This window comes from Rhopalosiphum maidis, chromosome 1 (assembly GCF_003676215.2).
Source record: "Rhopalosiphum maidis isolate BTI-1 chromosome 1, ASM367621v3, whole genome shotgun sequence".
NCBI lineage: Eukaryota > Metazoa > Arthropoda > Insecta > Hemiptera > Aphididae > Rhopalosiphum > Rhopalosiphum maidis.
In genome coordinates, this window is record NC_040877.1 from 34375573 (window position 1) to 34387147 (window position 11575).

At 25.8% G+C, this 11575-nt stretch overlaps 2 protein-coding genes across 3 annotated transcripts; one reads left to right on the forward strand and one right to left on the reverse strand.

Annotated features, from left to right (window-relative positions):
- LOC113560756 (vicilin-like seed storage protein At2g18540) lies at positions 1–3692 on the reverse strand. Its single transcript, XM_026966815.1, has 9 exons — positions 3495–3692; positions 2887–3081; positions 1964–2148; positions 1139–1259; positions 906–1076; positions 725–834; positions 426–669; positions 175–348; positions 1–69 (listed from the first exon to the last, which is right to left on the reverse strand). Exons 1-9 carry the CDS (start codon positions 3690–3692, stop codon positions 1–3), a joined length of 1467 nt encoding a protein of 488 aa, XP_026822616.1.
- Positions 3693–6864: 3172 nt separating this feature from the next.
- On the forward strand, positions 6865–11312 carry LOC113547947 (DNA mismatch repair protein Mlh1). 2 transcript variants are annotated; one of them, XM_026948544.1, is made up of 14 exons: positions 6865–7006; positions 7153–7297; positions 7579–7642; positions 7711–7910; positions 7977–8133; positions 8626–8765; positions 8846–8979; positions 9053–9279; positions 9360–9586; positions 9673–9846; positions 10407–10470; positions 10553–10754; positions 10820–10989; positions 11046–11312. In XM_026948544.1, exons 2-14 carry the CDS (start codon positions 7182–7184, stop codon positions 11202–11204), a joined length of 2034 nt encoding a protein of 677 aa, XP_026804345.1. In that variant the 5' UTR covers positions 6865–7006; positions 7153–7181; the 3' UTR covers positions 11205–11312. The 2 variants fall into 2 exon arrangements, with proteins under 2 accessions (XP_026804345.1, XP_026804346.1); XM_026948545.1 differs by lacking the exon at positions 6865–7006 and having other exon boundaries at positions 7224–7297; positions 7711–7755; positions 7830–7910.
- The last annotated feature ends 263 nt before the right edge of the window (positions 11313–11575 follow it).

Consider the following 11575-nt stretch of genomic DNA (forward strand, 5'->3'; position numbering starts at 1 on the left):
TTAAAGATTTATTTCGCAATTCCTATTGACTGGTGCATTTGACAGTAGTTTGTTGTTTTTCTTATAATCCTGCAGAAAATAATATATTTTACAATATAATTATACAATATTGTCGAGACTCAATACATTATTATTTTATAAAATATGAAAATATAAAATGTGAATTTGATTTACTTCGATGGCTTTTATAAGTGGTATTACAGATGTCCCAGCTTTTTGATACTTAGCTATCATATTTTTAGTATACTTTATAAACTCCTCGTCCTGTTGCCTCCATAAGTTTAGATATTCATTATACTGTTCTAGATCTACCCGTTCATTAGCTTTAGTAGCTGCTCTATTGTTTTTCTTTATAAATAAAATAAAATAATTAATTTAGTATAAAATATCAATTTGAATTTGTGACGTACTGACGCCATACTTACACACTGTAAGTTGAGATTCTCTCGAAAACTGTTCATCTCTCTGATTTTTTCCCGTCTCCGTGACTCTTCAAGTGAACGTAACATCTCAGTCTCTCGTAGGCACCTTTCCATTTCCCACTGATGACTAAGGGTCAAACGTTCTTTTTCCTTTTTAATTTCTTCATCCCAGATCTTCTTATTATCTTCAAAATCTTTTTCTCTTTTTTTCATCAAAACTTTTTTTTTAAGTTCTTCTCTTTGATACCTAAAATATTATTTATTGACCATTAAAAAAAAAAAAATTAAAAAATCTTACGAACTTCCGTTCTTTCTCTTCAATGACGTTTTTGAATGCAACCTCTTGTTTATCCTGATTTGTGTTAGCGATTTCAAACATTTTCTCTAATAATGTTTGCTTTCCTTTTAAAATCTACACACAAACTTTTAATTTAAAAAAAATCTGTATCATACATATCAAATTATACATTTAAATAATTTTACTTCTATTTCTTTTAGTTTTCTTGTTTTAGCTATTTTCTTTTTTGCCTCGGCCATTATAGAAACTACTAAGTTTTCTTCTTGATCTTTCAATTGACGCTGCTTATTGTTTTCAGCCACGATTTCTCTGTTTTCATTTAAGTGATTTATTAGATTTTCTCTCGTTGCTAAAACCTTAAACACAAAGTCATTACAATTATATACGTATGGCGTGACAAATTAACACAATCTATAACTTTAGCTTTTTTATTCTCATTGTCTTCCTCAATTTCATTTGCAATTCTTTGTAATTCAGCTTTACCCTCTTCTTTCAATTTAATATCATTTTCGCGCTTTATATTCTCTCGTTCTTTTAATCTTATAACAGTATAATAAATAATAATAACTTATAATTTAATATAATATATGTATACATTTATATTTATTTTAACATTTGAATTAAGTAAACAATTAAAAAAATATATCATAAAATAATTATTTATAATTTTTATTTTTATTTGTTTATAACATATTTTAAAAATGTATATAAGTGTAAAAAGATGATGCTTTACAGTTTATAAATTATAATAATTACAGGCTGTTGCAGTTATGTATATTATAAAACCTTAAAAAAAAATAATTGTTTCAAATTTAAACTGTATTATCAAAATTATAATAGATAATTATTATTTAATATTTATTAATATAGATATATGTTATTTATTATTATTTTTTAATATATAGATATACGTTATTTATTATTACCTGTTTTAACTAATACAAATTACATTATTATAATCAGGCGCGTAGCCAGGTGGGGTGTTACAGGTGTAGTAACACCCGCTCTCAGACGTGATATACTCATAGATTACAATTTTTTTTTATTAATAATAATAATATTTAAATTTTTCTCATAAACCATTATCGGCATTGTCTATTCACTAGTAATGCGTTTGCACAATGAAGTATACGTTTAAGTTATTAATTTTATGTGCATAATTTTGTCAATTCATTTTGAATAACACCCTCCTCCTTTGAAATTCCTGGTTACGTGCCTGCATTATTTAAATGTTTTATCTCACTCTTTTAGGATGAAAGCAGCATTAGCTTTTTTAGTTTCAGCTTGCTTCAATTTTTGTTCCCATCGATCTGTCTTATATCGTTCAACATCTAAATTTTGTTCTATCTTTAATAAACGATTTGCTTCTAATTCTTTTGCTCTCTCCACGTCATTGAATTCCATTTGTATAGTTCTTTCTCGGAGTACCTTTAAAAATGAGATCGACCATTAATAATAATATATAAATTTGAGGGTGTAACAATCATATTTTTTAAAATTATAACAAGGATAACTTAAGTTAGACAACCTAATAAAAAAAGTAAAAAAAAATAGTATAGTATTAATTAATATTATGTACATTATTATGAATATTTAGCATTTATTATAATTTGTATATGTGTATCGTACTACCGTTCCTCAACTACCTACCTAGTCTAGTTGATATAACGATTAATATAATATATGATAATATTATACAACCTAAGCAGTCCTAAAGGCTAGTGTTGTAAATATAGGTATTCGTATTAATATGTATTATAATTTTTTTATATTTATTTTATTTTTATTAAGTATTTACAATTTATTCACATGCAGAACAATAAGCAAATATGAGGAGAGCAGTTATATTTGAGGCTTTTGAGGGAAGAAACCACCCATTAGTGGCACCACCTAGTTTGAGTTAATTTATTATAATAAATACAAAATACATCACCACATAGTACATATAATGAAATAAATGAATATTATGTAGGTACGTTCGCCTTATAATTATTATAGGTATCATAATCATCACTTCATCAGAACATATAGTGATAACATAAAACATATATTGATAATTATTACTGTCATAAGTAAATAAGTAATTATATTGTAATTATAATATAATAAATAATATATGGAATATAGATATATTAATAAATATTGTATAATATATATAGGCCGTACCTCCATCTTGTGCACTGCTCTGGTTAGTGCTTTCGTCGAATCTCTATCTGACCATTTTTTCAACAGCGCTTTTTCTACAATGGCATTTCTGCGCTTTAAAATCTCAAGTTTCATAATTTCGTCTTTTTCTAGTTGTTTGGCTTCATTAAGGGCTATTAATTTTTGTCTATTTTCTAATTCTTTCTTTCTTTTGTTCTAAGAAAAGCTAAGCTGATTATGTTTTTGTTTTTATAATAATTTCTAACCAAATAAAGTTTGTATATCATATTTTAATATATATTTATTTGTTACTTGTACGTTATACAGTTATTAATAACTTATATAATATGCCTACTCGATTTTCTGTTAAATTTAATAATGCCATTGTGACTATACTGATTATATTTTATATTGTTGGTCAATATCTAGATAGGCATGTTATTTTATAAGCTATTGTAAATAAAAGATATAAATAGGACAGCCCAACAATTTATAAACTGTTAAACAAATAGAATCATAATGTAGGTACGGCTGTCAAACAATCTATTTGCAACACACATACCTATTTATAAATTTATTTAATTTAGACATATAGTTTTACAGGATTTTATAAATATTCATGTACGTACTAATACAGTGGTGTCCCATGATTTCGCTATGGCTTTGGATGTAGCTTGTCGTTCATCTCTCAATCGCTTTATCATCTCAACCGCAGCTTTATCGTCATCTTTTTTAGTCAAAATCTTTTTTAGCCGTACCCATTCATTTTTTGGTATTAAAAGAGCATGTGTTCTTGACTGTTTATCTCCCATGTTTATAGCTTGCATTTTGGTTTATATCTTTCAAAAAACATATATGGTTTTAGTCGATTATTTTAATAGGTATAGCATTTAATATATTTGTTATTAACTGTAAGATAAAGTTTGTTTCCAACGCCAACAGAAAATACATATAACATTTTCAGTTTTAACAAATATATTTTAGATTCTGATCGATGAACATATTGATTTTAAAATGGTGTGTGTGTGTAGTTTTTTTTTCTAACATTTATTTACTATAAGTATCTAATTTAAAAAAATGGTTATTTAATTTTCAACTTTGAAAGATATAAATTAAATTATATAAACTATAATACAATGGATTCCAAGTATTTTTTGAAATAATTCAGGAAACGATATAACAAATTAAATAAAACAGCAATTTTTAAGGAAATTTAAATTCTGACAAAATCGCTATTTTATTTTTTTAGTGTTACTTAAATACAAAATCCTTGAAATTATTACGAAATGTTTTTATGATTACTATCTATACATAATTTAAGCTAACTTATAGATATTATTTTTAACATTTTTTATTTTATTTTTTTTTTATAAATGTCAATACAAAAACGTCAAAAATTTTGTCACCATGTAAAATACTTAAAATTTAATACAAGTTGGTGTATCAATTTATGATAAATTGTTTATTTATCAATAAAATATCAAAAATATTATTAAAATATTCTATATTTTTCATAGATGACTAAATTTAAAATTTTAACAAAATTTGTAAAATCTCGAAAACTTTTAAATTATTTTGTAATTAGAAATTTTTAATTTTTTTTTATAATATCTAAGATTTTAAAATGTTATACCAAGCTCTTTTAGTTTTCGAATATATATTTAAAAAAAATGTATTACGATCGACTATAACATATATTGCAATATATAATATCATGATAAATTGAAACATATATTTGACTACTATAGTAGTATAGGAATTTTCATATGTGGTATAATATATATTATCATTAATTATAAATATATAATATAATACTATAATTAATGATATATATAAATATAATGCCTTGTCTGATTTTTTGTATGTTAAATTGTATTACTTTATTCTTAATACTTATATATTACAATCTATATGTCATATTACATAATATGTGTACAATAACCAACATTATGGGAGGATAAGAAAAATTAAGAATGAATAATGACATAGTAAAAGTCTCATATTAGAGACACCTAGTGAAGTAGTGACTTTACATAATATATACATTTAAAATTTACAGTGTTACAGTTTATATAATTTTTAAGTCATGGCAAAGTCGTTTGATCGGTTAATGCTAAATACCTGATGAGCTGGATTGGAGTTTGGTGTGAAAGCGTTTGTAGTAAGTATAGACATGGGCGCAACTAGGGTAAAATGTATGGGAGTAACTAACCTAACCTATAGTACAACAAGAGAGCCCCCCATTATTTATGATAAGCAAAATTATTATATACAAAAAAATTTTTAATATGGTATAGACTATAGAGTATAGCATATAATATCATAATACTTATCTATTGTTATAATAAATCAATTTTTCTGTTATTAGTTAATGCAAACTTATTTAAAATGTTTTCAGTATTTATGTTATTGGTAATTTCGCTTTCAATACATATTGAAGCTAGATTTTTAAAACGATTGTTAGAAGCCTATTCTTCACTCTTCACATTACAGAAAAAGATCTTTCATAAGCAATTGTTAACTGCAAGGATCTAACAGTTATGATCATTTTAAAATGTGCAGTTTCAAAAAGATCATAGCTTACTTAAAAATAATAATATAATTAAAAAGCTACGTGGGGCTTTGGATAATTATCTTACCTTTAAATTTTATAATAGGTAAATTCATTCTAATATCAAAATTAACAGTACAATACTAAAACTGGTGAACAAAAATTTACCATGTCGTACGTGTGTAAGACGGAGACAACACATGCGGGTACTATGTCCTCTTAAAAATAAAACCTACTAATTTTACGTATTTGTGTATACTGTATGCCTTACAGCCTACAATAATAAATGCATTTGAAGTTTCCATTTATAATATTTTACTGGTCAATACTCGTAAATTATTAATTATCAAAACTTATTTTGATATTGAATGTGCTAAGCACTCCCAAGCTCCCACCTAGTTGTGCCCATGCGGTATAGAGTAGGAGTTTCGTTAACTGAATAGAGTTTGAGGTTTGAATTTATTGAGTTATAATAGAGAGATATCAGGAAGTTCCAGTAATTATGTAATATCTGATATTTTAGAAGGCTTGGGTAGTAAAGTTCTCTTGTTAGATTTTTTGGTAGAATTTCTCATGATCATATTACTACTCCGTATACCCATAGGGCCATAGACCATAGTGGTTGTAAGATAGTTTTATATAATATGAGTTTAAGTAGTATTTTTTACAGGATTTTATCTAGAAGATTAGAACTGATAGAAGATTTATGGGCCGATACGAGGATAGGTTTTCAGGTGGTTTACTAGGTTTGAGTATTATTATAATATATGAGGATTTCTAAGTTGTTGGAAAATAAGATAGACGTATAGACTATTATAGGGTATAGCATTAAATATATAAGTAAGAGAAATTATTGCTTTTGTGAGTAAATTTTTGAATACTCTGTTGGTGATAAGATCGCGTCCAGGAGTGAGGAGATTTTCTGTTGGTCTTTTTTTTTATTATAGGTAGATACCGCTTATTTCAGTAATTTAGGTGTTATGTGGGTATAGGCCCATAGGTAATGGAGAATAAAGTGTCTATGCTCATCTCTAAGTGTAGAGGTGGTGGTGAGATTGAGTGTGGTACCTATGAATACTGCTTTTCCCTTGTCAGTTGTCAGTAACTGCTAGAAAGGTGTTTGGCCGGCTAAGAAGTGGCGTGGTTTCCTTTAATTGAAGAGTTAATTTTGTTTCATGCTTAAGTGTTCCATTAATAATCATTAAAAATTTAATAAATTAATAGTGAACTACTGATTTCTTAAATCTAATTTAGTAGCCCATAGACCAGCCAGACAAAATCACATGTACTTCAGACTTCTTCATTTATACCTTTTGCCTTTCGGTAATATCCTCTTATTATCACATTCAGAATTGTGATAATTGATAAGAGTTGTGATTACTACTTTGTGCTACAAGTGTTATCGTCATAGACAGATATAATGGTACTCTATCAGTATTCACTAATATTGTCATTGGATACTGGGTAATGGGTATATATATTCGGTATTTTGAATTTTCTAGATACATGTCACATGGATTTTCCAAGACTAAAGTTTTGTTTGAAAAAAATATAATGTCATATGAAAATTCATATTGTTAAATGAAATAAGTAATAATTTTTTTTTTTTAATCTTAATATCATTGACTGTCGATTATAAATACCTGTATTTATTAGACATCAGCCTTATAGTATATTCATTTTTATATTATATTTTATTTATATATGTTTATATTATATTATTATATTGTTCATAGGTGTGTAATCAATTATAGTACCACAAACGATGGATCAACAGGTACCAATTGTCAAAAAATTGGCAGAAGACGTAGTAAATAGAATTGCTGCCGGTGAAGTAATTCAAAGACCAGCTAATGCTTTAAAGGAACTTTTAGAAAACAGGTACTTACCTGTAATCTTGCGCTACCTATATGTTTTTAGAATATTTTCTTGAATTTAATTTTTTTTTATGCGCTTTCATATTATTGGCAAATGTGTTGTAGGTATAAACAAATACATAGTGTCTTTTAAATAAATTTGATAACAATAATGCATCTGTGTTTATAAGTTATAAAGTTATAAGTAACTTACAAACATTTTTAATATGATTAAAAATAATTTTTTTTATTCAAAAACATTTGTATTAGACTGTATCAGTTCATAATTTGTACTTTTGTTTTTAGCTTGGACGCTAAATCTACAAACATTCAAATTACATTGAAAAATGGAGGTTTAAAATTACTTCAAGTAAATACTATTATCACTATTATTTTTTTTTTTTTTATAATTAATAACCAACTTATTTTGTGTATTAGATACAAGACAATGGTACTGGTATTCGCACTGAGGATTTGGGTATTGTATGTGAACGGTTTACTACTAGTAAATTACAGCAGTTTGAAGATTTGACTAAAATATCTACTTATGGATTTAGAGGTGAAGCATTGGCTAGCATAAGTCATGTTGCTCATTTGACAATCACTACAAAAACCAATGGAGCTCTTTGTGCCTATAAGTAATTATTACAATGTTTATATTTTTTATTTCTTAGTATTAAAATAATATATTAATATTCTTATAGAGCATTGTATAAGGATGGTAAATTAAAAGCTCCACCTAAACCATGTGCTGGAAATGTTGGGACTATAATCACTGTTGAAGATTTGTTCCACAATATTGCTACAAGAAAAAAGTCAATGAAAAGTTTTAATGAAGAACATTTGAAAGTTGTTGAAGTAGTAAGCAAGAAATCTTATTAATATAATAATTTTTATTTTATTTATTTTTTCCACTTAATATTAATTTTTATTCAATATCCTGTATCAAAAGAAAATAATCACTTTGTGCACTTACTGACTGACCGGAGCTAGTAGTTGCGAGGCCAAATTTTCCGCATCTTGCTAGTTGACGTTTCCTTAAGACAATGTACGAACATTTACGACTAATATTCCTAAATAGTAATAATTTAATTTGGGGACCACCCAATAGTATAGGTCATTGTTGAGAGATGTGTGTAAATGAACAACAATCTGTTGATTAGCTAATTACTTTCTTTGAAACAAAGTATATCTTAATTTATTTCACAAGCATATTATATTTTAAATTAATTAAAAAAATACATATTATTCTTAATAACTACTTTATACATTATTTATTAACTTTTAAGTATTATCATAAATCTACAATTTTTGAATACATATATTATAATATTTTTTAAATAATATTTAAAGGTGAGTCGATATGCTATACACAATCCAACGGTTGGATTTACAGTAAAAAAACAAGGTGAATTATTGACCGAAGTAAAAACAAATCAAGGTTCTACTCATATTGATAATATTCAAGCTATTTACGGATCAACAATATCTAGGTAGTAATATATAATTACTTTAGATTATGAATTTTATAAAGTTTTATAAGAGACTTGCTTATATATTATTTTTTTTTCAGAGCTTTGTTAGAAGTAAATGATTATTGTAATATTCTTAAAGTTAAAATTAAAGGATATGTGTCTAATCCAAATTTTTCAGCTAAGAAACAAATTTTTATATTGTTTATAAATGATCGTTTAGTTGATTCCCAAGGTATATTTAATAATATATAATATATTATTTTATTGTATTCTTTAAGTCTTTATATTTTTTATTATGTTATTAGGATTGAGAAAAGCTGTGGATCAAGTATACAGCATTTACTTAGCTAAGGGATCGCATCCATTCATATACTTGAGCTTAAACTTGGATCCAATGAACATTGATGTCAATGTGCATCCAACAAAACATGAAGTTCATTTTTTACACGAGGATAAAATTATTGATAAAGTTGTTGATGCAATTCAAGATAAACTTTCTGGATCTAATACATCAAGAACATTTTATACTCAAGTAATGCATATCATCTATTTTAAATATTTCTATAATTCTTCATATAAACACAAAAATATAAATTTTCAATTTATTTTTAGACAAGACTGCCAATGTCTTGTGATACATTAATAGATAAATCTAAGGAAAAATTAGAAACTAAAGAAAGTCAAAAATTAAATATTACAAATTCTACAAATGTTTCACAAAATAAAATGGTAAGAACAGATAGCTCTGAACAAAAAATTGATAAATTTTTAAACACAAGTAACAGTAGTAATAGCACGTTAATGTTACCCAAATCAAAGACCAATGATGTTATTACCCGGTGAGTACTAGGATTTTACTTAATAATTTTTATTCTACTAAATAATATTTTGATGTTTCTAATAAAAATAATTTTTAATGAATTAGACGGGAAATAAAGCTTACCAGTGTATTATCTTTACGCAAAGAAATTGAAAACTGCTGTAGTGAAACCTTACAGACAATTTTTCAGAATCATAAGTATGTTGGTGCAGCTTCACCTACCTGGTCATTATTTCAACATGATACAAACTTGTACATTTGTAATTCTAATAATGTATTGTAAGTTCAAATTTTAAAATATAGGTATTATTAATGGTGGTTTAACATAAATGGTACTAGGCTTTTATCACCATGCCATAGTGTTTAAATATTTTATTGTTTTGCCTCAATATTGTTATACATTATTTTTAAAATTACTGTAAATGTGTTACTATACGTTAATATGGTATCAGAACAGAAGCCAACAAATCTGAAATTCTCTATACAATTTATTCAAAATGATCATTTCATTAAGCTTTGACTACTATATCAAGTCTGCTAAATGGGATTCAAAGAAATTTGTTTTTTTCATTGAATCATCCCACATTTTCTCCACATTTTGGGATTGAGCTCCAGGAATAAGGTCCACAAAATTTTACATTTATACTTTTGGTTAACTCGATCATAATAATTGATAACATATTATTACTTTATTCTATTATGTGATGATAATCTACCTCTTGAATATTATTGTACAATTTTCAATAGTTTGAAAATATTATTTGTTGGCTGCGACAGAGTGATTATAGACCAGTATCATATATATTGATGTTAATACTTACTTTTATTTTGATTTTTAGGCAAGAAATGTTTTATCAAATTATGATGTACGAATTTGGAAATTTTGGTGTTATTAAATTTTCAGTAAGTTGTAGTTCCAGTTTAATATACCACAGTTTTAACCATAAGTATCTATAATATAATTTATTATGTCTTTCCTCTATAGAATGCATTATCTATTTATGAATTGATAATGATTGCATTAGAACTATCTGAATCTGGATATCAAGGAAGTGAGGATAAACCGAAAGAAGAATTAGCTCATGATGCTACTGAGATATTGGTATCTAGAGCTTTAATGTTAAATGACTATTTTTCTATTGAAATTGATACTGACGCAAATATTTTGTCAATACCTTTATTGTTAGGTTTGTATAGTGGTTATGTTGAATATAAGTAATTGGTAGTAACAGAAATATTTATCATTTTGTAGAGGGATTTCTTCCAGATTTAGATGGACTTCCATTATACTTATTACGCTTAGCTAGTGAAGTTGATTGGTCTAGTGAAAAGCAATGTTTTCAGAATTTTTGTCGTGAAACAGCTAGATTTTATATATTACATCCATGGAAACAGCAATGTGGTGACAATGATGATATATCAGTAAGGAATAATATTATTAAGAAAAAATTATTTTTAAATTAGAAATATTTTATTAGGATGCTGCACCAGATAGAAATTGGGCTTGGAGTTTAGAACATGTCCTATATCCATCTTTACGAAAATCATTTCAGCCTCCAAAACATTTTTTAGAAGATGGCACACTATTGCAAATAGCTAATTTACCTGATATGTATAAAGTATTTGAGCGATGTTAATACAATAACGCAGTATATCACTATAATTTTATTATTATTTTTTTTTACTTAAATATATCATGTTGTAAATATTAGTTTTTGTAAATATATTATTTATTTATTGTTCAATTGAACCATTTTTGATTTCTATTGATAATGTCAATAATGAATAGAAATTTCATCATTTTTTATTATTGGTAAGTAATTAAAGAAAAAATTTAGTGTTAAAGCCAGAAGCTTCATACATTTTTTTTATGAATGATTGAAGTTTTTAACATTTTGACAACATTGGATATTTAAACATATAATAAAAATTATTTTTAAAAGATTTTTGTTATTTTGTTATTATTCAATAAATATGAATTGTAGATTCTTGTAACATTCCAATAATT